General features: G+C 33.9%; 4 protein-coding genes across 4 annotated transcripts; 2 read left to right on the top strand and 2 right to left on the bottom strand.

Annotated features, from left to right (window-relative positions):
• Positions 1-57: 57 nt before the first annotated feature.
• LOC124929572 (diphthine--ammonia ligase) lies at positions 58-6,487 on the bottom strand. Its single transcript, XM_047469973.1, has 13 exons — positions 6,310-6,487; positions 6,014-6,133; positions 5,832-5,903; positions 4,505-4,584; positions 3,480-3,705; positions 3,363-3,395; positions 3,209-3,291; positions 3,038-3,110; positions 2,259-2,574; positions 1,832-2,163; positions 1,037-1,371; positions 561-861; positions 58-481 (listed from the first exon to the last, which is right to left on the bottom strand). The coding sequence occupies exons 2-13, from the start codon at positions 6,089-6,091 to the stop codon at positions 266-268; spliced, it is 2,145 nt and encodes a 714-aa protein (XP_047325929.1). The 5' UTR covers positions 6,092-6,133; positions 6,310-6,487; the 3' UTR covers positions 58-265.
• A 2,609-nt stretch (positions 6,488-9,096) lies between these two features.
• LOC124929323 lies at positions 9,097-17,144 on the top strand. Its single transcript, XM_047469653.1, has 10 exons — positions 9,097-9,506; positions 10,350-11,599; positions 11,714-11,912; positions 11,993-12,350; positions 12,928-13,012; positions 13,184-13,240; positions 13,973-14,032; positions 14,114-14,305; positions 14,917-16,299; positions 16,857-17,144. The coding sequence occupies exons 2-9, from the start codon at positions 10,355-10,357 to the stop codon at positions 16,267-16,269; spliced, it is 3,549 nt and encodes a 1,182-aa protein (XP_047325609.1). The 5' UTR covers positions 9,097-9,506; positions 10,350-10,354; the 3' UTR covers positions 16,270-16,299; positions 16,857-17,144.
• A 1,236-nt stretch (positions 17,145-18,380) lies between these two features.
• LOC124931494 (mitochondrial dicarboxylate/tricarboxylate transporter DTC-like) lies at positions 18,381-20,557 on the top strand. The gene is made up of 5 exons (XM_047471972.1): positions 18,381-18,606; positions 18,749-18,832; positions 19,220-19,281; positions 19,625-20,201; positions 20,383-20,557. Exons 1-5 carry the CDS (start codon positions 18,487-18,489, stop codon positions 20,437-20,439), a joined length of 900 nt encoding a protein of 299 aa, XP_047327928.1. The 5' UTR covers positions 18,381-18,486; the 3' UTR covers positions 20,440-20,557.
• A 2,026-nt stretch (positions 20,558-22,583) lies between these two features.
• LOC124930230 lies at positions 22,584-25,055 on the bottom strand. Its single transcript, XM_047470590.1, has 7 exons — positions 24,582-25,055; positions 24,374-24,460; positions 24,012-24,287; positions 23,766-23,930; positions 23,626-23,679; positions 23,397-23,543; positions 22,584-23,320 (listed from the first exon to the last, which is right to left on the bottom strand). Exons 1-7 carry the CDS (start codon positions 24,771-24,773, stop codon positions 22,943-22,945), a joined length of 1,299 nt encoding a protein of 432 aa, XP_047326546.1. The 5' UTR covers positions 24,774-25,055; the 3' UTR covers positions 22,584-22,942.
• Between the last annotated feature and the right edge of the window lie 2 nt (positions 25,056-25,057).

The following is a 25,057-nucleotide window of genomic DNA, read 5'->3' as shown; positions in this document are numbered from 1 at the left end:
TATATCTCATGCACAGTTTTTAGAACAATAAATCTTTTCAATTATGATTGAATGACATTGAGAGAAACATAATCCTGACAAATAAAGTATACAATATCTTTGCAGTCACCAACACACACACACGCACACACACAAATAAATTAGGTATAATAAGCCAAAGTCAATAGCCAAAATTCTAGTATATTCCTAAATTGAACATAGTAATAGATTTCATTTTGTTTATGCCTAGCTTCTGACCTGGAAGAGAAAGAGCTGACATCACTTGTTACGATCTCTTGGCTAGAAGTTCACACGTAAGGACATCATCCATAGATATTGCAGATTTTCCAGCCCCTATAACGGGAATAAAGCTGATTAGTGGATCACCACCACCAATAATCCTATCGGTTACTGCCACAAATTCATCAAATGCTCTGGAAAATGTGCTCGACAATGAAGCGTGAGACAGCTCAAGCCTTGTTGGATAGTAGATTCTCAATGTCTGCATGACAAAAAGAAAAAACAGATAAAGCTTATAATTTTCTCTTTTTTAGAATTAAGGAGGAAGAGGAGAAACTAACCATCACATCAGTCCACCCAAAATGATTTTCAAGAAGGATTCTATCCATAATAGCAATGCAAAATTTTGCAATTTTATCCATTTCTTTTGTAGAATCAGGAGAGATCATTGTGGCAAGTTCTTTTGTGATGGACACGACTGTTGTGCATAATTTCCCATCCACAACACATTTCTGATAGCAAAACTGGTGCCAGCTTTCATGATTGAAGAGACAAGAAACGTCTTGCGGAGCAGGATCGGTTGTCTCTTCCATGTCATCATCGTTATTAGCATAAATCATGGGTTTCACTTCCACAGCAGCGCTACAATGAGCACAAATAAAATATTATAATAAAACATTATTACATAATAAAGAGTTGAGAAAATACGACAAGAATACGAAGAATTATATCCACATGTTTAGTAAGCAAAATGAGATTCTTTCCTGACCTCTATATAAATTAATTATACCCAAATACAGGAGAAAGTTGATTTTACCTTTTAGGTAAATCAGGCACGAGGATGTACAGAAACACGGGTTCCAATACTTCACGCACATTCTGATTGATGCTGGATGACCTCATTTGTTTCAGGATGAACTCGTGCCTTTCCTGAACGGCGATTCTGTCAAGTTGTGTTGTGGTTGTTGAACAGTACACGACAAAGAGAAAAGTGGTTGTTGATATAGAACAGTTAAAATAATTTGCCACTGCCTCTGAGTTTTTTAGTGCCTGCTCAAGTTCCACAGCTGGTCCTCCACTTTTCATTGACATTGTGGGAGGATCAAGCCCCAACTGTCCAGCCATATGAAGTATCTCCTTATGCAAGGTTGCCTGAAAAGAAAAAAAAAAGTAAGCTTATCTTCAATTCTAAACATATCCCCTTTGAACTCATAAACTGATTTATTGGAAAAGAGAAAAAGGAAGATGCACAAAGCCATGAGAGTAGATTGTTAAACTGGGCTATTTTGTTATGGGAATTTGCCAATGTGATAAATAAATTAAAAACTCTACATTTGGCTGAAAATTGTTATCACTAAAACTTTTTGGACCTCAATCCAAAATTTTGGCAAACAAAATCATGATTTGTCCTAATTACCCTCTTGTCATTACTCCCCAACCCTCTTATAGCAAGGGTAAATCATAAAATGCAATTATAAAAAGTGGGTACAAAAGTTGAAAATTCATCTAATTTAATCATACTTTTCATACCAAATGCAAGAAAAAAAATCATTTTCAATTTTGGCAGTTTTTCAATGTGATTGATTGTCAAAAAATATCAGCTTCATCGTACCTGACTATATGGTCCAATGCAGCTGGGAGCCCAACAGGAGAGACTCTGGACATGCAAAACTCGTTTGCTTTGGTCATTTGCTACAAGGACTTCAATGTATGCATTTCCCAAACCAACATTACAAAGGGGGAGTTCGATTGTACTACGAGATGGAACACCAAACCTGCACTTATCCTGGGTAATAAACCTCACATATATTTCATTTGCCACGGCAAACTTCTCCATATCAGCAAGATACAAATGAATATAAACAACATTTTCCCAAGAGAATCCTTGTTTCAAAAGTTGTGATTCGATCTTCATTAATACCGACGTCAAGTCCTCTTGCAAATCTGTAAACCAAACAAATAATGCGTGTATTTTAAAGAGAGTGAAAAAACAGGCAAAAAAACATATATATATATATCCTTGTTATGTTTTATTATACCTGCTGAAGTTCCGCACGACTCTTGCAACCAACAGGAAATCGAAAAAGTATTCGCCTTTCTTGTTTTTGAAATTTGGAGTTTATTCTCTACAATCTGAACTAAGTCTGATGGTACATTAGCAATCTGGCATTCCACTTCAAATAGTTTTTTATCGTCTCCTAGCACTTCTTTCACATCATCATCAGGGCCATTTAGAGATTGGTTCTCCATCTTACTTTCCAAACGAAATACCAAAGGATGAAGGACCCCAACTGGTGCAATAGAATCTAAAGAATGCAGCTTGATTTCAAATTCATCTAGCACGAGTCGAGCATTCTGGAAAGAAGACCAACATTTAATAAGTAAAAAGTTAAGTAAATAAGGCTAATACAACTTATTACTTAACTAAAAAAGTAAGCTCTGAAATCTGGCTTAAATGCTATGAATGATTAACTTTGTAATACAGTAACCCTTGTAAATTAATCAAATAATGTTAGTATAAGGGTAAAATAGACTTTGAGTACTCTCCCGACACTAGTTCCACATTTTATCAACTTACATATCAACTACTTAAAATTAAGATATTTTCGTTTGGTTTATTAAATTTATTTTTCGAACATTTAACTATAATTGCAATTAAAATTCAGTATTTAACATTCAACACACAATTTTCAGTTTTAGCACATGCACCTTAAGTCTTAATAAGATCAATATAAGTAGTTGAGTTGTAGATTTATGTTCCCTTTAAATACAGAGAAGTCTGCATGCCCATTAGAGACATTCAGATGTACAAACCAACCTTAAATAAAGGACAGTCAAGGGTCAGTGTCTCGTATTCTCCTCCTTCACCACAAACATTTATTCCATACAATCTGTCAAGAGCCAACATCAAATCTAAGCCAGAAAATATGGAACTATAGATGTTAAAATGTACAGAATCTATATAAGTTTCAGCATCATGGTATTATACCCCTTTAACTTGTGTAGATAAGACTCCATCTCTGCTATGTCTTTTCCCAAGTGCTTCTTAGGATCTAAGCCAATGGCTGCAACCTATGTCATTGAATTAAAAGCAAGTTTGAGAAGAACATTTAAGAATGAGAAAAATAGAATTTGTTTGTTACCTTCACAATGATGGCCTGAATTCTGCTATCTATCTATTTGAAGCAGAATAAACTAATGGTCAGTATAGAAAACCTTATTAGTAAAACAGCAATCATCCTTAATGAATATTGAATCACCATTTGTCGAAGAAGTAATGATTGGTCTTGCCTCCAAAGGTATGCCAGAGAAATTAGACCCAACCTTGAGCATACACTTTCCACCCGCAGTCTTTGATAGTCTGATGCAATTGCACCAGAGGTCACAGCAGTAATGGAAGGTATTTGCTGTTTCACCTCCTTCAATAAGATAAATAAATCTTCAACTTCATCTCCAGGTGTCGCACTGTAGTTGAGGCTATGTTTCCTGACATAATTCAAGAATTGAACAATAAAATATTGTCATACCATGTATTCCACCATTGATCCAACAGCTGGGAGATATAGGAAACTATAGGAATTGGGAAGTTACCAAATCTAGTTTCAAACACATGATAGTCCAAAATTTACAATTTTACTCAAAATGAATTACCATGAAATTGTAGAAAATGGATAATCTCTATCAAGCAGCTCAAAATATATTTTTTTAGACAAATGTCTTTTTTCCTTGGAGGAAGCATACCACTTCAATCAATATGCTTTGAGTGAGAATCGAACTTGAGACATCAACACCTTAATTTCACGACTCTTACTACTTGAGATACTTGGGTGTGTCAAGCAACTCATATTCAATGTGACTGGAACTGATAGTGTTGCTTAAGACATGGTTTTAGATACCCTTTCCATTCAACCTTTGACAGATTTATAAAATGTCATATTATAAGAAACAACCACCTTTTCCATACATAATAATTAATAATATGATACATCAACCATTGTTATCATGGTTTACAAGAAGATGACCAAACTAAAGATTCTTTTTTAGACCATGACTTTTTTCCGTGGAGGAGGCTAGAACAATATTCCACCGCTATGACCCCCCAACTTCAATCAAGGTGCTTTTAGTGAGAATCGAACTTGAAGGACTTAACTAAAGATCAATACTTACATGGTAGAAAAGTGGTATATGTGACGCATAAATACAATCTCAATGGAATGCAAATCAAATAGTCACAAGAAAGGGATATATAAATGGTGTAGGAAAGAGCAGTATTTAAATAGTTTACTTTGTAGATCCTTGTATTCGTCTTCTGAACAGGGGTACTCCCATGCATTTTGCATAACTAACAACCATCTGATGTCCAACCTTAAGATTAATTCAACAACCTTACATTAATTACTAAAAAACAGCATAAAAAATTATATATAATAATGATATGCTTAGATTAGTATGATTATTATTATTATAAGACAGAAAGTTCAACAAACTCTACACACAAGTATCTTATTCTAATAGTTATTATGACAAAGCTAAACATGGAACTGAAGCTGAAAGCCCACAATAATTGCATACATTAGTGTAGAGAACAGAAAATCCTGTTATAGAAATGATCTTGTTGTTACCCCTGAGAACATCTTTAAACTATATGCCATATCAATTCGAATGTTGTAAATACTCACTTGATAGCAGGAAGATAATAGAAAAAGTTTGATCAATTGTCTGTATCAATTTGTGTGTTGTATTTACTCACTAGGTAAAGAGATACCAACAGTTGCCTACTTTCAAATTGAATTACCACTGACCGTCCATAATTCAAATTCTAAAAAATGAAACCTTATATGAAGATCGTTACGCTACCTATAACTTGAGTATCTATTTTCCTATTTACAGTTCTGAGTTAGACTAAATCTCGTGATTCAAAGCAAAGGGTTACTGTACTTTTTCCCCAAGTTGCATTTCGACTTTATTGCCTGGAGATTAACCGAAAAAACAAGGTCTATAACCATTGTGAAATTTCAAAACTTTAAGTTAATCAAGAAATAGAATATCCAAAGAAAGCCTAATTACTAAAATTTTCTCTACAGGTTCTAGTTATTGAAGTTCATAGAAGAATGATGGTGGGTTCCTTTATCATGGCATAACTAAAATATCTCAAAGTCAAGTAAATGATGAGTTCATTCAGAGTACAAAGCTTGGCTTCACCTTTTGAATGAAGTATCTTATAATCTGGCCCCTTTCATCTAAAGGCTTAGGTTATTCTCCTCTACCTTGCTCTCATCTAAATCTTAGATCTCTAGGCTGGCGGGTTACTTAGCATAAGCTGAAGCTTAAATAAGTGATGAGTTGGAATACCTAAACAAAAGTTACTTAATGCATATAACTAAAAATAAAGCATGGCGATAGCAAATGGAGTAGTATTGTGAAAAACCTACAGCCAAAAAGATAGTTTCTTCATAACTATTGAAGCATCTAAACGATGAACCATGTCCAGGCATGAAATTTTTATGAGCAAAGTTCTGGAGGTGTAGATACAAAAGGGCATCCTAAGCTTATAAAGTATTAGCTACTGTAATCACAATACATGAATCGGTAGAAAAAGAAAAGAATCTTACTGTTTGATACATGTAGCTATCAAGCTCATCAACTAAATCATCAGCAGGCAACAAGTTCGCCAACGCTACAATCTATAAGATCATCAAAACACTAAACTAAGTAAAACTTCATTCCACGTGACCAATGAAGGATTCAACCAAAAACATAAATTAAACTATAGATTGGGGAAGCAAATAAGAACCTCATGACCATATTCGATGCACTTCATCATGACGTAACAGCTGTCTTTGCCGCCGCTAACTAATCCAACTACCTTCATCTTCACTTCAGAAAACCTCCAAGTTCTTCAACCCTTATCTCTCTGATTCAATGAAGCGCGAGTTAGAGTCAAAGGCAGTACCTTTTTTTTCTAAAACATTCTTAATTGATAAGGAGACGTTTCAGTAGTTATGAAATTTTGATCGATTTGTGAAAAAAACACCGGGGAATAGAAACGGCCATTGGCGGCGATATATGAAGGAGGTGAAAAGGAAAAACCTGTAGATTAGTTGCGGCAACGTGGAAAGAAGGCTGCTGCTTCTGCTCTATTTGATATGGGTCTCAGTTGCCACAGTAGACCGAATCCAGTTCCTCTTTTGTATTGTTCAGCCCGAGACCAGACCGGAATCAACCGTCGCACTCTCAAAGTCTCACAAGAAGCCTCGTTTGTTTTTCACTCAAAACTACTACTCTAGATCACTCATCAACATATTAGGGATATTATTATCTTAATTTTTTAAAACCTTGGAGTTCGCTATTTCTTATTTGGAGTGCGATTAACATTTTCACGGGTTAAGACGTGTAGAACCTGATGGACTCGAATGACTCGAAATCATCATAAAAAATTGAGATATTATATATTTTCTACTAACTAGATTAGAGGAGGGATATGATATCAATTTAAATAACAAATAAAAATAAAAATATATTTAAGAAGTAAAATTAAAATTCAAAAAAATATCAAATTTTTAGTCTGAGTTATTTGATTATTTTAAAATATTAATGAAGAGAAGTAAATTATTTAAGTTTTTAATTGGTTAAATTATTATAATATTTTTTATATTTAAAATAAAAATATAATAAGAATGATTTAGTATTTTAATTAATAAATAAAATGATATAATAATTATAAAAAAAAAAGTAACATCATGGTTGATTTTTTAATAAAAAATTGTAAATAAATATAAATTTATAGAAAAATATTACTAAAAAAAATTTGGTAAGATAGGTTAATATTTTCCTTTGACAAGGCTAGTGAGATTGAGATAAATTTCCAATTAATTATTATTATTTTTTATATATGAATCTAAATACAAGGACATAAATTATAAATAATGTGGAGATGACTTAAAATTATAATTGACAAGTATATTGAAAACTCTTAAGATCTTGCATAGTCATAAAAGAAAGGGATGTAAAACTCGATCTAAAGTACTTCTCATATCAGTAAATACAATAAATAACCTACCTAGCAGCAAATAATTTTCATGTAAATGAATTAACGTCAAGACATAACAAAATCAAGGTTTTATTTGAGAAAGTTACCATCAAAGTGACAACACTTCCATGCAAAATAAATACTCTCCTAATAATTAATGTCAATATTTAAGATACTTTGATACTAGTTAAAGAGTAATGAATTAATTTGTTTTGAGCTTATTCTCAATTAAATTTTATAAGATTCAACTTATTCGTGAGAGAGAAAATTATATTTGATTATAATTTTTGCATTAACATAAGCATAATTATTGTATAAGATTATATTAAGCAAATGCTATACATAAAAAAAAAATTATAAATCAAATCAAAATGAACCTATTATTTTTACTCTATAAAAATTATTATTGTCATGATAAGTTTTTTTATTTGATGGTAAGTTATCTCTTTACTTGTAGAATAAAGTTTTATTATTATTTTATATTTATCATTTTTTATCTCTCTTTCAACTTGTTGTCTTTGTTTTTTTTTTAATTAACAATAATCAATTTTTTAATTAATCACTTCTTAACCATCATATCACACATTTCATTATTCAAAATATTAAAATACTTTCTATTTTATATTTTATTTATATAAATCAATACATTTTAAGTCTTTTTATAAAAAAGAATCATCACCTACTCAAAATCATCATCCATCATTATTTTTTTCTCCCTCTAAATTTTTTAAAAACTCCAATCCGAATAAGGCTTTTATTAGTTTATTTATGAAATTACATAACTTGTCTTTAAAATAAATATTATTTTTATTGGAAAACATGTTAACATTCCTTAATCATCGTAATAGCACATAAAAAAAAATAAAAAATATTTAATTAAAGGACATATCAAAACATATGATAAGTGATTTTATTTTTCATAAAATATTTACTATATTAAGTAAATAAATATCTATCATATTAAAAAATTATAATATATATATATATATATATATATATATTAAAAATAGTAAAAAACATCCAAGTTTAGGAGGGTCAATAGAGTTTTCGATAAAATTTTATCGTCATTTTAAAGAGTTTCAAATTTTTAAAGAGTTGACAGTTGCGGGCATGACATTCAAATAAAACTAATTTGTTTTTTGTGTTAGTATATTTTGTTTCAAATCATTACACCTTTATTTTTTATTTTTTTTCTAAGATATAACGGTCAACTAATAAGTGGCGGTAAATGAAGCAATAATTGGCGCGAAGAAAAATTAGTAGCCGAGTAACATTTTAGTAGTAACTTCAACACAAAAAAGTAGTTACGTTGGTTATTTAAGAAGAAAATATTATTCTATCAATACAATGGATCATGTCATTCAAATTATTAAAAAAATAAAATATTATTTATATCCTCGCTATATTTTTTATCCAAATAATCAAAATTTTCAATAACATATACAAGGAAGGCCTAGATTTTCTTATTATTGAGATTTTTTTTTTTTTACAGAAGTTGTGATTATTATTTATGGGGTTCAAATAAGAAAGGAAACAAGCTTAATAGAAGACAACAAATTGAAGCATTGCTCCATGGTTGAAGGTATGTTGTTCTTGGGACATGTGTAGATGTAAAATGTTGGTTTTGCAGTAGTTTAAGGATGTTTGAAGAATTTGGGTCGAATAATTAGATGCTGAAATGGTTGAGATTTAAGGTTGTTTGTTTAAGATGATGGTTTATTAATAACATGAGAGAAATTTCAGTCCAATCAAGATGACAAATTTATCAATTATAAGTCCGGTTTTCTCTTATTTATTGAGTTTCTTACTTTTTCAAATTTCTCTCTTTTAGTCTTCTTTATTATTCTTTTTTTGTATTCTGTCTGGCAAATTCATCACTTCCAAGCGGACCCTTTACCGCCTTCGTCTCTTCAAACCCTTCTGTCATTTTCTTGCTCTCTTCTTCTACAAATCTTATGGCCTTCCCTTCTTTGCTATTTTTATTGAATTAGGTTAAAACTCTATTGGCTGAAGCAAGAACAAGGTCGTCTTGGGTTTGCAGGGATCAGATTCAGATCGCTTCAATTCCGCGTATTCTTCGTCACCCATTATCGCAGAACAGAGTCTTCCCTGTTTACCTCCACCGTGTTCACCTCACAGTTGCTTCTTCTGCAGCCTTCAATACCCCAGCATTCATCATTTTCTATCGTACAAGCTCTGTTTTCCTGCTGCGCGGTTGTTACTTTGGAATCTTACGCGAAAAGAAAACACTTCATTGGTAAAATGCATTCTTGTGTCACTACCTACAGTGTTCTTACTATGTTATATATATTTCTTTTGAAAAAAGGGTAACTTTGTATGATCGCCAATGGTCATTTTACAGAATGGGGGAGGAAATACATGAATTATCATGTTATGTTCTTACCATGTTATATATGAACAAGTTGGATTTGTTTGTAATGTCTGAACCTGAAACTGTATTTTGCAAGATATCTGGTATTACACATCTGCTCTAGCTTCTGACCATGATAATAGTTTAGCTTGCATTATTGTGGATTAAGATTCTCATGGTATATATGTGTTCACCTATATTGCAGGAAGATGAGTATGTATTGCTTCAATCATAGTTCTATCTTTTTGTTGACTTGTTTTAGCCTGGATTAGACTAATCTTACATTCTTTAAACCATTCTATCATCAGTTTCCTCATGTTGGTCGCTGCAATGTTTTTCAAAGATATCCATTTTCATATACTTGGATTGTTGTAAGGACTACCAGATCAGTCAAATGTTGATCCCAAATGGGTCAATTCTATCTATTATTCTTTATTTTTTTGTAAGTTAAATCTGTTTGATTGCAATTTGAGCTATTAGATTTTATCACCACGAACCATGTTAAACCATGTTATGAGTTTTATCATTAGTTGTAAATCTGATACACTATTGAAACAATATATCAAGGATGCATACATGTTGTGCATGTGTTCAAGTAGCTTGGGTATATTGGTTTCTATTCTTTAGGTTCAGAATGGAATAAGTTATTGGTAAAATTGAAGGATGCTTCATTCAGATTCTGCCTATAGTTTTCTTGGCCACTAAAACTATTTCTGTTTATTTATTCAGTCAGAATGTCAATGGATCCAAATGGTCAATGCAGTGAAGCTGTGAGTGATGATAGGCCAAATGATTCTCCTTCCAATGCAAACTTATCCAAACATGGTGTTAGCACTTCAGAAGCGGAGGATGAGAAAGATACCGATGACGAAGATGAGGATTTAGATTTTAATCCTTTCTTAAAGAATTCCCCATCTCTAGAAGCTTCTTCCAGCCTGAGCTCTGAAAGTGAAAGCTTGGATTATGATACACCTAAAGACCAAATTAATGTTTCCCTGGCTAGTAATATCTTGTTGAATCCACCTGGTCTTCATCAGCAAGATTACGCGCTTCAAGATTTAGATCATGGTAAGGAGAGTGTGACGTGCACAGAGGCTGTGAATGAATACGTGCAAGAAAAGGAATCAGAGAATGATTCTGATATGAAATTCAAGAAGAAGAGAAAATTGGATTTAATTTCTCATTCTGATCCTGGGGCACTTAATGATTCGGTGAACAACATAAGCAGAGGAGTAGATGATGGTATAGATGTCACAGGCGAAGGAACTTCACGTTGTCAGAAGCTATTTGATATAGATGATAATGATGCTATTTCTAGACGTACTAGAGCTCGTTGTTCTCTTGCTAGTTTTACGCTTGATGAGCTAGAGACTTTTCTTCAAGAAACAGATGATGAAGATGATTTTAAAAATGCTAATGATGAAGAAGAATACCAAAAATTTCTTGCTTCTGTATTACAAGTTGGAGATGGTGACGGTGGGACATGTCAAGAAAATGAAAATATTGATGATGAAGATGAAGAAAGTGATGCAGATTTTGAACTTGAACTTGAGGAGGCACTAGAAAGTGACCTTGATGAAAACATAAAACATGATTTGCAAGAAGAACTTAAGATGTCTTGTCGACGACCTACAACCAGGCAAAATAAGTGCAGGGCTGCTAAGCTGGGCGCGGGAAATCCTGTGAGGCTGGGAAATAGGTCATTGCGACCAATCTTACCAAGTGCACCGATTTCATCTTTTCCTGTCTTGGTACCTCCGAACTATGTTTCTTCTTCAGAGCATAGTGGCGCTATCAGTGGATTCACTCCATACCAGCTTGCTCAGTTGCATTGTCTAATGTATGAGCACACACAACTTCTAATCCAAGTATACTGCCTTTGCATTTTTGAGCCTTCTCGAAAGCACATTGCTTCCCAAAGCCAAGAATTGATTATGGAGATGCTTCACAAACGTGATCAAGCGATACACCAGAGAAGGGTACCACATCTTTCTTGATTTCCTTCATTACTGTTAGATTTTAGCACCAGATGAATTTTCACTTCCTCTGTACCTTGGTTTGAAATTGAACCTTCTTATTCTTTTCATCAACAGAATTTGTGTGCTTCTGGCACAGTACAGTCATCTGATATGAGTTCGATGGAAAAGCACCAATATGCTTCTAATGGGCAAGAGATTCAGACTCAAACTACTGACAGCAATGTCCTACCATCTGTTGCTGGCCCCATACCCTCTGTTCTTGATATTACTCCACTAAGTTTAGTTGGAAATTTTATAGATGATGTAACTGCTGGTATGTCAAAAGGAATTATGGATATAGTTTACAGTTTTTTACTCTTGAATTGTGCTAGGATTAATGCAATTTATTGACAGCTATGCAGGAGTATCAACAAAAATGTATCCAAGCTACTTGTGATAATCCTGTTGAAAAGGATCCTCTCTTTCCTTTTCAGAATGTACAATCTTCTTCTCAAGCTGATACGGCAGTATCTAAAGGCATAATTGGTCAAACAACAAAGTCACCTTCTTTCCCCAATGATTGTCCACCTAAGAGGACATTGGCTGCTACAATTGTTGAAAAGACCAAGAAGCAGTCAATTGCTCTTGTTCCAAAGTCTATTGCAAAATTAACTCAGAGGTTTTACCCAATGTTTAATCCAGCGCTGTTTCCTCATAAGCCACCACCGCCATCAGTTGCAAATCGGGTTCTTTTTACAGATGCTGAGGATGAGTAAGTTAATATACATTGATCCCTATGTCACATGTTTGCAGACAAATCTATTTACATGGATCTCATATATGAACCACTTCAAGTTATGCAGTCCGAGCTTCTTGGAATTTGCAGGAATTTTTAGGAATCCAGAGACATAAAAACTTTTGCTCACATGATGCCATTGCAGTTAGCATATAATTTGTGTAGTATTAATATAATGGACTAAAGAAAGCCTTGAGCACTAGTAGCTGAGTCTTATGAGAGCTAAGCTCCTCTTTGCCTCTCTACTTCTTTGTATAGATGGTCATATTTAGGTTATCCTTCACCTGCAAATAATCCCAACAAAGCACTTTTCCCTACCAAAATTTATACATCTCCGCCTGCTTTTTCCATTTGCGGAGGTCTGAGTTCCCGCAAATCATTATGTGAACATTCTGGTATTCCTGTTTAGTAGTGTATTAACTAGTAGTTCCCTTCTGATTAAGGATTTGATACTGATACCTGTCTTGTCTTATTAACTATAAGCTTGTATAATAAATATATTGGCAAGAGTATTCCTCACAAGGGGCCAAGATAACATTTTCTAATTTTGTAGGTTATTAGCCCTAGGTTTGATGGAGTACAATACTGACTGGGAAACAATTCAACAACGGTTTCTTCCTTGCAAGTCAAAGCATCAGGTATTCCTGTTTCCTTGTGTATCCTGTCATTTTAAATTCCTTGCTACGGTTACTCTTTGTTTGCTTCCAAAAGGCAGTTGTCTCTATTATCTCGACATGCATTTGGTTGCAGAGATATGGTTCTAGGAATTCTAACATGAGTTTTATTGGTTTAACTTATTGTGTTTACAGATTTTTGTTAGGCAGAAAAATCGTTCATCTTCAAAAGCACCTGAAAATTCAATCAAGGTATGAGAACCAATATTAGGTTATTTACACAAAGGGATGGAAAAAATTGCAGAAAATCGTACAGTTATACAATATTTGCCTTATGTAACACGTTGGGATTATTTAGCTACTATGTTTACAGAAGCAATAACTGTAAATGAACCAGAACAATTGTGAATATTCAAATACCCGAAAGGGCAAGCTATATCAGAGTAATTATGTTGGAGTTGACCAGTTAGTTGTTTCTTGGTAAAGTAGTTAAATTTTATTTTGAAAGAAAATTTCATTGAAACTGAAGGCAATGCAAAGATAGATCACGCACAGTAACAGTACAACCAAAACAGTGCAGGATCTCAAAAGTATACAAGAATTAACGAAAAAATCATGCAAAATAAAATAAGCCGATTGACAAGTCTATGCCAAAGAGTTAACACTCTTGCATGTCATTATATGCCCCAGATTCCATAATGCTCTCTAGTAGTTGAACTCACCTTTTCATTTGACCCCTATGTAGTGTCCCTTGAATGCAAAAACGTAGTTGTTTTTTCTTTTGATGGCATATAAGGTGCTTGAATCATATGTTTTTATCTTGATGCAGTGAGTTGTTTAATTATCTGAGAGAATGTATTATGACAAGGGCAAACATTTAGCATGGTTAAACTTGGTTTATTTACAGATGCAAGTATACCTATAGCATCTATTTGTTTATAATAATTTTTTATTTTTGTTAATATTGGTTAGTTATAAATGCAGGCAATAAGGAGAATGAAAAACTCTCTCTTGACTGCGGACGAAGTAGCACATATTCAAGAGGTCTATCTGGAAGTCTCTGTTGATTTTTTACTATAGGATTTGCTTCCTTTTCTTGTTTGTTGATGAGACCAGATCATGCAGGGATTGAAAGTTTTCAAACATGACTGGATGTCCGTGTGGAAATTTGTTGTTCCATATCGAGATCCATCATTGCTCCCACGTCAGTGGCGCATTGCTAATGGAACGCAGAAGTCATATAAAGCAACCGCAGACAAAAAGGAGAAACGCAGATTATATGCATTCAATAAAAGGAACCTTAAACCTGCTTCTCATGTAAGTTAGCACATTTCTTTCGGGGGGAAATAAGAAAGTATATTACGTAACCTTTCATATAGCTTAGTTTGTCATAGACAAAAGAAAAATTAAGTCTTATTTAGCAAATCTTTGTGAAGCTTTGCCGTAGTGTTAATGGCGGCCTAGTTTTGCACCCTTGTAGCTAGGTACTTATTCTGGCTCAAGTTGCGTTTGATAAAACTGAAACTTATAATTTTAAGTATCAAATGAGTGAAGTGTGTGGAAAATAAATTTTGAATAGATCTAAATGAAAATATCTAAAATATTAAGTACTTGTTAGGTAAGTTGATTTAGTAAACCTAATATCTGAAATGTCATTAAAGACTATTTACCCTTATAGTGACTTAGTTTGATTAATTTCAGGGTTTAAAGTTGTCTTTTGGACGTTCTACTATAGTAGTCATTCATTGCTTACCAAATTAAACTAGACTTTGAGCAATTTATGTTGAATCTAAATAACTGTTATCAAATAAACTTAATTCAAATGAGCACTTATTCATTTACATTGTGTCAAACACTGCCTTATTGTTGGTGATATATTGCATTTTAGGACTGATTGTTTAATTGTCATTCATTATTGTCGGCTGCAGGCCTGTCGCACTAATACTGCCACTGAGGAAAACAGTGGGGATGATTGTGTAGATAACCAAGACGAAACCTATGTTCATGAAGCATTTCTGGCAGATTGGAGGCCTGGGACCTCAATTCCTCTTCCATCTGAAGTTTCAATGCCGATTATGGAGAGAAACCAACCAAATCATTTTCCGTTACAAGATAGTTCCCATTTGAGTGAACGGATGAATAGTTTTTCAATAGATTCTCCCTCTCAAATTGCTTTTAAAGGTCCAACTGGTTATGTCTCTTCTATATCTATGTCATCCTCCCACAGCTCACAAGGATGCTCTAAGTCTGATAGAGCTCGCACAAGAAATAGCACCTTAGTAAAGTTGGCTCCAGGCTTGCCTCCTGTTAATCTTCCTCCATCTGTCCGAGTAATGTCCCAGTCAGCTTTCACAAGCAATCATCAGGTTGTACCTCTTAATACTATCCTGCCTCCTAAAACTGGTGTTCTTACTCCAACGTCGGAAGAAATCATTTCAGCACTTCCTCAGGTTGAAGCTTCAGGAAGAAGAAGAAAAAGTATTGGGTGTCCTTCAGGATCTGCTGCGATGAAAAATAAACCTCTCGAAAGTAACTCTTGTCTGTCAGATCTAGACATGCATCCTTTGTTTTTTCAGGCCAAAGAAGATGGCCAATTGCCATATTACCCACCCAATTCTGGAAATTTGGCAACTTGTTTAACTCCCGTCTCTGGAAATCAGCCTCAGCCAAATCTCAGTCTCAATCTCAAGTCTGTAATGTCAAAAATGGGGTCTTCATCTTCATGTGCAAATGCTTTTGATTTCCATCCTCTTCTGCAAAAGGAGGGCAGCATCAATGATTTCTTTATTGATAACTCAGCCAACCAGATCTCTTGTGTTAATTCAGAGACATTACGAGAGGAATTTCCTCCTCGTCAAAGTAAACGTAATGGTATCCTGCCCAAGCCCAGGGACCACTGTAGTCCAAAAGACCGGTCTCGAGAACTGGACTTGGACATCCGTCTGAGCTCCACTCCTAGAAAGAACATGGCCACTACAGGTCCTGAGCAGAATCTAACTAGGTCGGCCTTAGATGCCTCAGGTGGTGGAAGTACCACAGGACATGAAACTAGAAATGTATGCCATAAGCAAAGCAATTCAGACAAGCTTGATTCATTGGTCATATCTGGTGATAATGCTGCTGCTGCTGCTGCTGCTGCCTGTGGTGTCAATGATGAAGTTGACCAGTTTGTTCCAGAAATTGTGATGGAACAAGAGGAGTTGAGTGACTCTGATGAAGAAATTGGGGAGGATGTAGAGTTTGAACATGAAGAAATGACAGACTCTGACGATGGATCTTAGTTGGAACATGCTAGAGAAACTTTTAGTCAGGTATGTTAAACGAACTTGTTACAATAATCCAATTTGTATAGTGCCGTTGATATTCAATGCTAACACACATACATGTTATTTGTTTAAATATATTGAGCTTTTGTTACCTCTTTACAGCGTAAAAGAATCCTTGGATTATAATGTCATTTTAGGTCACATTTTATGTTTTACAATCAATTTATTATAAGTTGCACCTTTATGTGGCTATTTTTTTTATGTAGCTTTCCTTTCTTTGCATAAAATTTGCTTTGAGTGCCTAGTTTTGTAGTTTATTTTTTACCTCATATACAATCATCCATTATATGCCTCATTTACAAAAGAACATCCTGATCATGCTGCATAAACCATCTTAAAAAAACTCTTCGATGGAATTAGGTAACATTCTTCTTTTGTTAATTAGGAGCTTAAATTTCTGCTTGGATCTGATAATTCTGTTTGAGCTACATTGTTAGTGTGGTTTTGTCTGTAATCAAGTAATTGATGAAGTGATCTGTAGAGAAAAAGAGTAACTTATATACCTTTTTTTCTTTTTCTTTTTTGTCTGATGGGTTTTAAAGGAACCAAGAAAGGATGCAGCAACACCTAAATGAAGTCTCAAATGGTGCCCCTATAGGGCTAGAGAAATTGGGGAGGCTTGACGACAACCCAAGTTTTTTTGTTTAATAAAGATACATGTCAATTGCAGCACTGGTATAATTTCTTTATATTATGGATGTTGTGTTGTTGCGTACTAACCACCTAGAAATTCATGGTTTATAGAAAATAATAAAGGATGGGTAAATAGTGGTAACGTTAGTGGTGTATGCATGTTATGATGAATGAAATGGATTGAATCTGGTGTTTCATCTAATTAGGCCTTAGGCCATTCTTGTCCTGATTGATCAACTAAATTTCTTCTCTATAAGCCTTACATCAAATGGGATCCTCATGTTGATATGAATTCATATTAACATTATCTTTAGATCAAATGATATCCTCTGCTCCCACCTTCCTCTCTCCTCATTCATTATTATTGTTTGTCTAATTAAGAGGGTGGTGATTGTTGTGAGGTTATTTAGAATCTCTTGAAATATTTGAAATTTTAGGTTATATAATTTACATTCTCACATATGTACAATTTAAAATTTTGGTAAAAAGTTCACATTTTTTATACTAATGTAACAAGAAAAAAGGGAAAGAAAAACAAATCATTTTTTTTTTATTTTTTTTTTACTTAAGTTTATTTTTTTGGGTCACTAATATAGTTTATTCAATTATATATATATATATATATATATATATATATATATATATTTAAATGATTATTGTTACATTATTTAGATTATTTAAGGTTGGACTGATTGTTTAGGAATATTTGAATCGTTTTTGGCTTAGATTTTAAATTATGCAATGATTATATTATATATTATTTAAAAAAAAAATAAAACTCATGTCTAGTTTTTTATTTTACCTTTTTAATATATTAAATTATGTATTTCTATATTAGAAATATTTTTTAAATCGATAATTTATTTGAAATAGTAAGACTTTATTTTAAAATAATATTAAATTTATATTATTATTATTATTATATATATATATATATACTAATTATAAAATTAATTACATAACTGTTGAAAGTGAAATTCATAACCAAATGTTAAACGTTTTACATGTAAAATTAAAAAAAAAAAAATAGAAAAAATTTAAGAGTTCATTCCAATATTTTGACTATATTAATATAAACACTATTTAAGTAAATTTAAATTCTCATAAATTTTAATGAAAACATAATTTTGACAATTTACTTTTTAAATAACGATCACAGAAGCTTTAATTTAATTTAATCCCCTTTATTTGTTTAAGTTGTAATGACAATTTTAAAAAATAAAAATAAAAATAAAAGAATCAATAGTTTAAGCTCCTTTATGAGCAAGAAACAAATTAAGGTTTGGTTTTGAAGATGCGGTAATAGTTAAGATACCTTTTTGGAATAAAAAAGAATTGGTTCAAGGGCTTGTCTGTCTGTTTGTTTGTTTGTTTGTTTGTATAATAATCCATATACGTAACTTTGTCATCAGTGTACGTAGTAATAGTAGTATTATAGGTAGAGAGAGAGAGAGAGAGAGCCGATTCAATTCAGCTCTCGTCGTCGTTAAGTTATCTCGCCGGCCGACCGACCGACCGACGGACGAGAGAAGAGGGAAAATGGGCGAGAATAATCCTAAGCCTTCCGCCGGCGTATGGCCAACCGTGAAACCTTTTCTCAATGGAGGAGCCTCTGGCATGCTTGCTACCTGCGTCATCCAACCTATCGATATGATCAAGGTACGTACGTACGTACATTCCTTCCAAATAGATCATGCATCCTTTCTGTTTCCAATCACTACAATATCGATGTCATGCTCCAGATATGTTAAAATCAAAATGTCTGATCCATCGATCGATCGCTCATTATGGATGTTCACAGGTGAGGATTCAATTGGGTCAAGGATCAGCTGTTGAGGTGACCCGTAACATGCTTAAGAACGATGGTGTCGGTGCCTTCTACAAGGTAATTTGTTTCCATCTTTTTCTTCTCAATTAATGTAATCACTAATTAAAACAAGGCCGAAAGGCTAAGTCAAAACAAAAACAAAAACAAAAAAGAAAGGAAAAACATTGGACAATCTTACAGGCGAGAGTCTAGAATCAGTGTCCATTACCCCTTCCTAATCATGGATATGGCAAATAGATAGGTCATGAGTAAAGACTTGATCCATTAGTAATTACAATAACTATGATTAGCCTTGAATAAAAATGAAAACTATTATAACTTGTGAAAAGTATCATGCAACCTTTTGGGAATTCATTCTATCATTTGGCAACAAATATTTGTCAGCTAGAGTAGTGAGATCCTGAAACTGAAACTACACTTACCATTAGGTTTATTCTTGGACAGGGACTCTCTGCTGGACTGCTTAGGCAAGCTACATATACAACTGCTCGGCTCGGAACATTCAAGTGAGTTGTTCTCTACTTGCAAACAGTTTTGGCTAAGGGGCAACTACACATATTTGGGTCATGTTTGATGTGCGTTATTTGAGATTAATTTCAAATAACCCACTGTCCAACCTCTACAATCTACTCATCAATCACATCATTCGAATCAACAACCAAAATCATTACACTCTTTATTATGATTTTTAGGGAAAGTCCATCGATTTGGAAGGAAGACCATATCTATGAATGAACAAGATAGCTTTTTTTTTTAAAGTGATTCTTAGAAAGTCATCAGTAGTCTCTTTTTCTAAGGCAGACTAAACAGTAGGAGAAAAAACTAATTAGAGAGGTTGATTTTGAACAGGATCTTGACAAACAAAGCAATTGAGGCAAATGATGGGAAACCACTGCCATTATATCAAAAGGCACTATGTGGTTTAACTGCCGGAGCAATTGGTGCATCTGTTGGTAGTCCGGCAGATCTAGCACTTATCCGAATGCAGGCGGATGCTACCTTACCTCTGGCCCAACAAAGGCATTACACGAACGCATTCAATGCTCTTTATCGTATTTCTTCCGAGGAAGGGGTTTTGGCACTTTGGAAAGGTGCGGGTCCTACTGTTGTGAGAGCTATGGCATTGAATATGGGAATGCTAGCTTCATACGATCAAAGTGTAGAGTTTTGCAGAGACTCTCTTGGTTTTAGTGAGGCCGCAACAATTATTGGGGCTAGTTCTGTTTCAGGGTTCTTTGCTGCAGCATGTAGCCTTCCGTTTGACTACGTGAAAACACAAATCCAGAAAATGCAACCGGATTCTCAAGGAAAATATCCTTACACTGGTTCTTTGGATTGTTCTGTTAAAACTTTGAAATCTGGAGGTCCTTTGAAATTCTACACAGGATTTCCTGTTTACTGTGTTAGGATTGCTCCCCATGTCATGGTAAGTACTCTTTCTTTTTACATGAAAGTAAAGCATAGATATCTCCTCCCTAGACTTAGAAGACCTAGCTAGCCCCCATTTCAAATAATCCATCCATCCACATTTCAATGCAGAAATGTCTCTCTTGTTGTTCTCTCTCCATATGTTTATGATGCATCTATATATGTATGTATGTATGCAGATGACATGGATCTTCCTCAACCAAATCCAGAAGCTTGAGAAGTCAGTTGGGTTATAATTATAATTATGCTGCAAAACAAGTTAGTGGGTATTCCGTTCCTTACCAATCACAATAATAAAAACAAGTCCTTTCTTTGGCAACAGTAGTAGGCATACAGAGGAATTGAGAATAGGATGTTGCAGAAAGGGCAAAATCCCAAATGAGATTTTATTAGAGGTTATTCTTTGCCCTGTTACTTACTTATTTGGAAACTTCATTTGTTAATGCTTTTGTTAACACAATTGCATAATATTATTAAGTCATGGCTACAGTAGGTTTTCCATATGATTTTTAAATAATGATTTTGGCATTGATGTGATAACAGACTTAATCAAGCAAGCAGAGCTACATGTAATAACACACACTAAATAAATAATATATAAGAATGATAATCAATCAATATTCAATCATGCCAGCCAGCCAGACAACAGTATATATATATATATAATAAATCAAAATGAAGAAAAAGAAACAACTCACTAATAATAACGTACACACAGTGCATCATCATATATAATAGATCTGCTAACTGTATGTAAGGTATAAAAAAGTAAGATTAACAGAGAAAGAGTTATGAAATCAAATCAAATCATGGCGGCAACCTACTTGTAGTCTGTCTGTCAGATCATGATGATAGCTCAGACGAGGAATCCGAAGGCCATCGCAATTACGGAGGATGAGGCGATAACTGCGGGAACGAATGCGGTGGCGTCGGATGCAGGGGCGGGTGCCGGAGAATCAGCGGCCGAGACATTGTTGACGGCAGAGATCGCCATCAGCACCACCATGACGGCAACGAGAATCCTCATCATCTTCAATGCCTCCATTGATGAGATTCTAAGAAAGAGAGGAAAAGGCTATTTAGACTGAACTTGAACTGGAAAGAGATGGTGTGCAATTAGAGGGTATATAAACTATAAAGAGAGAGAATCTCGAATAACGGGTAGCTGCTGCCCGTTCAAAAAAAGAGACATGAGTGAGCGAAGAAGAAGGAATCTACCCGCTGCTGCCCGAATTTTCAGTTTTTTTTTTTATTTTAAAACGGAAAAACAGAGTGGTAGGTATATTTGCCAACTGAATATCATTGGGTTGGGTGGCATCCAGCTGTAATTAGTCTGTTTTTGGGACCTACTACTCTTCTTTCTTTTTACCCATTTTAGCCCTTCTTCTGAAACTGGTCTATTTTTTAAAAAATAAATATATATATCTTTTAAATTTGTGAATTTAATAATAATTATTTAAATATTTTTTCAATGTAATAAAAATTAATAAAAGCTGTCTGCACATCATATTCATCCATTTATATTCAATTGAGTCAATTTAAAACCAAAGATCTGGGATATATATAATGATTTGTTTATTTTAAAATTATTTGAGTGCAAGCTATATATTTAAGTTTGTGGGCTATGACTTGTAGCAGGCCTACTTTAATTTCTGAGTAAATTGTTTGGGTCATTAAATTGAACAAGTTACAGCCCATATATATTATTTATGTAGTGGCCTATATAGGTTAGATGACAAAAATAAAATATACTTATTTAAAAAGAGAAGTATATATTAAATTTTTGAATGGATAGTAGTTTAAAGCACACAAACAAACAAGCCCTTAAGAAGTTGATTGTAATTGGGTATAACTTTATTAATGGGTAAAAACAAATGTATGCATGCATTTAAACTTAATCAATTAAGCCTCCTCCCAACGGTCAAACAACTCTGAACCAAATCACCATCTAAAGCTGACATGCTGTGAAAGAAAATACCTTTTTTTTATTTCTCATGTCATAACAATTATGGGTTGAATTCTAAATCTAGTAGTCACTTTAATGTGGTTTATAATTCAAATAAATAATATATATTTTTGTATTAAAATATATTTATTTGTTTATTTTTTAATATTTTAAAATATTAAAAGTAAAATTGTATCACCCAAATCATTCAAATAAATAACCTCTTATATGAAACAATTATCTTATAATATTCAACCTTTATAAAAAGAAGAAAATAAATCAAACTAACCCTACTCTTTTGTAAGTTTTAATTTTTTTAGAGAAAAAACTACTTATCTTTATTTTTATTTTACCACTCTTTTGCATGCAGCTTCTCAAAGTTTTTTTTAATTTTAAATAAATAAAAAAATCTTAATCAAAGTGTAACCATAACACTAAAGAGACTAGTACTCTTACAAAATAAATAAAAGAAAAACTGAGAATTTACAAAAGCTCACCCACCCAGCAAGCACCATGCCCATATTTTGGTCTTAACCAAAGAAAGGAAGAGAGAAGAGAAACATTACAATTACAATTACAACCCAAAGAAAAGAAAAGAAAATCAAAACAAGTTGACACACAAAGAGAAGGTCCTGTTTTCTTTCTTTCTAGCTTTAAAGAAGAAACTTCATGGACCCAACTCCTTTTCCTCAAACCCTAAACAAAAAAGAGGAAAAGAAAGAACCCCCACTACCACCTACTATTGCTACCCACCATTAAACAAACAAAGAAAGAAGAAGAAATATTGAATGTTTTTATGGGCAGTTAGGGTTTCTACCAGGACCTCCATAATAAAAGTAATGACCCCAATCCCCATTACTTCCTGTCTGAACATCATAACAATTAGACTGCTCACTGAAAGTTCCCATCCCTTTAGGACCCTTTAAATTGTTTGAACTATCAACTATCTGAATATTCCTGAAATAGCTAGCCTTTCCAAACCCTTCCTCAGGGAACCCACCGCTCCCCATTTCTGTAGTCGTGTGTTTCCCATCCGCCTCCGAATTAACCACCTCTCCTCCCCACTCTATCATCGAAGCACTCTCAGTCAGGTATGAGAACAGAAAAGAAGGCCAATAACCCATAACGTAATCATCCCCAAATTGCATCCACCAATGTCCTTCTTTAGGATCCTATTTGAATAACCAAACAATTCAGAATTAATTACCCCTTCTTTTTCAAATTTGTTTGAAATGAAATTTCAATCACCTTCCAGATAAGAATACTAATATCGTATTGGGAATCACGATATCCAGAAACGGGAGAGATGCTAGCACCCATAGCAATCTCGCTGTTGATTTGAATAAAGCCTGAGCAAAGTAGATTGTAGCATCCTGTTGCTTGATATGCATCACTCTAGAGTGAAACATAATAATAACAATCAAGATTTTTTCAAAAAAAACATTCTTTAATTGAAGAAAACGTTAAAACTACATACTGTCCAGTAAGTGAACAATCTGGTGTTGTTATCTCCATAAAGATCTGGGCTAACCTGAGAATGAATGAATAATCAAAATTAAACTTTTAAATTCTAGAATCAGATTATGATCAAGATTTGAACTTTTATAGCCTACATACCTGCCAGCCAGCTTCAATGCTGTTGAGATCTTCACCAAAGGAACCACCCAATACCCATAACTGAGATAAACTGAACTCGTTTGGTTGTTGAATTTTGGGTTCCCAAACATTTAGGGTTGCTTTGGCTCCATAATATTTTCCACCTTCAACATAAGCTATTGCATGCTGAAAAGTGCAAAATCCATCAAAGATTTAGCATTTTTGTTTTTATAAAAGAAAAAAAAAAAAGGGTTAATTTCTATGAACCTGATGGCCGCTTTCATTAATGAGGTCGGGATCTGCAGACCTAGGTTGAGGGATGCTTCTGTGTTTCTTCTTACCATGTCTTTTAACAGAAGTTGCTCTTAGAATATCATCCTTCTTTGTTCTTCTAACGGGTATGGTGTCTTCAGGGCATCTAGTACCATTCATATGCCAAAGTTGGGTGATTTGGGTTTTTCTCTCTTTAGGTCGTCCTGACGAGACCTTCTTGCTTTCATCAATGTCATTATAAAGACCTTCTGGGTGATAGCTTGGCCTCGTCTGTAAACCAAACTCATAAAAAAAAATCAAGATTGGCTTTTCAAAGGAAAAAGAATCATGTGTGGGTTAAGAGTTAAGAATAAAACCTGAATTTTGTGGTCTTTGAGAAAGGGATGATCAAATGCTAGTTGCTGAGAGATGTGTACACAATCTATGATATCTCCGTCAGAACTCTTCTCAAACAAACAATACCCAATAAAAACAAATGAGAGATTTTCTAAACAAATAACTATTAAACATAAAAATACTCAGATTTCAAGTCGAAATTATTTGAAAATGGAGATTCATGCAGACCTTGATGCTTTTAACTGCGGGTTTATTGAGCCTCTTTAAGTGTTTCTGAACTTGAAGCTTCTGGCGAGATGCAGGTAACCTAGTAGCGCAAGATAGCGAGAACAAGCCAGTGAAAATGACAAGAACCATTATTGTAAATAGTCTCCATTTGCTACTGGTTCTTCTTCTTCTAAGCTGCTCTGTACCAGCCATAGTTGAATCCCTTGAGAAATCTAAACAAGAAGAAAGAAACCCAAAATGCTTTACTGTTGTTCTTAGAAGAGCTCAGCTCCACTCCAGCAAGAACAGAGCGTATCAGAGCTTCACGGACGAACTAACCCTCACTCTCTCTCTCTCACACACACACTCACAAAAGCAAAACACACGGGGGGCGTTCGTTTGTTCGTTCTCAGCAACCGAATATCGTGTTATGCAAATGCAATGAGAAGGATTGACGACTGGACATCTGCAAAATTGAAATCTTTCGTCCGTTTCTC

Source organism: Impatiens glandulifera, chromosome 3 (assembly GCF_907164915.1).
Source record: "Impatiens glandulifera chromosome 3, dImpGla2.1, whole genome shotgun sequence".
NCBI classification, from domain to species: Eukaryota; Viridiplantae; Streptophyta; class Magnoliopsida; order Ericales; family Balsaminaceae; genus Impatiens; species Impatiens glandulifera.
This window is presented reverse-complemented; position numbering and strand designations above follow the sequence as displayed.

What these genes read in the sequence shown, in the direction of transcription:
- LOC124929572 (XM_047469973.1), bottom strand. Translation starts at nt 6,091, where the DNA reads ATGAAGGTAGTTGGATTAGTTAGCGGCGGCAAAGACAGCTGTTACGTC. An exon ending in CATTACTTCTTCGACAAATG is followed by an intron (nt 3,396 to 3,479) that starts GTGATTCAATAT and finishes TGCTTCAAATAG; the next exon opens with ATAGATAGCAGAATTCAGGC. An exon ending in GTGCCTGATTTACCTAAAAG is followed by an intron (nt 862 to 1,036) that starts GTAAAATCAACT and finishes TGCTCATTGTAG; the next exon opens with CGCTGCTGTGGAAGTGAAAC.
- LOC124929323 (XM_047469653.1), top strand. Translation starts at nt 10,355, where the DNA reads ATGTCAATGGATCCAAATGGTCAATGCAGTGAAGCTGTGAGTGATGAT. An exon ending in TATAGATGATGTAACTGCTG is followed by an intron (nt 11,913 to 11,992) that starts GTATGTCAAAAG and finishes ATTTATTGACAG; the next exon opens with CTATGCAGGAGTATCAACAA. An exon ending in TTTACAGATGCTGAGGATGA is followed by an intron (nt 12,351 to 12,927) that starts GTAAGTTAATAT and finishes CTAATTTTGTAG; the next exon opens with GTTATTAGCCCTAGGTTTGA.
- LOC124931494 (XM_047471972.1), top strand. Translation starts at nt 18,487, where the DNA reads ATGGGCGAGAATAATCCTAAGCCTTCCGCCGGCGTATGGCCAACCGTG. An exon ending in AACCTATCGATATGATCAAG is followed by an intron (nt 18,607 to 18,748) that starts GTACGTACGTAC and finishes GGATGTTCACAG; the next exon opens with GTGAGGATTCAATTGGGTCA. An exon ending in GGATTGCTCCCCATGTCATG is followed by an intron (nt 20,202 to 20,382) that starts GTAAGTACTCTT and finishes GTATGTATGCAG; the next exon opens with ATGACATGGATCTTCCTCAA.
- LOC124930230 (XM_047470590.1), bottom strand. Translation starts at nt 24,773, where the DNA reads ATGGCTGGTACAGAGCAGCTTAGAAGAAGAAGAACCAGTAGCAAATGG. An exon ending in TTAATGAAAGCGGCCATCAG is followed by an intron (nt 23,931 to 24,011) that starts GTTCATAGAAAT and finishes TGCACTTTTCAG; the next exon opens with CATGCAATAGCTTATGTTGA. An exon ending in GATTGTTCACTTACTGGACA is followed by an intron (nt 23,544 to 23,625) that starts GTATGTAGTTTT and finishes GTTTCACTCTAG; the next exon opens with AGTGATGCATATCAAGCAAC.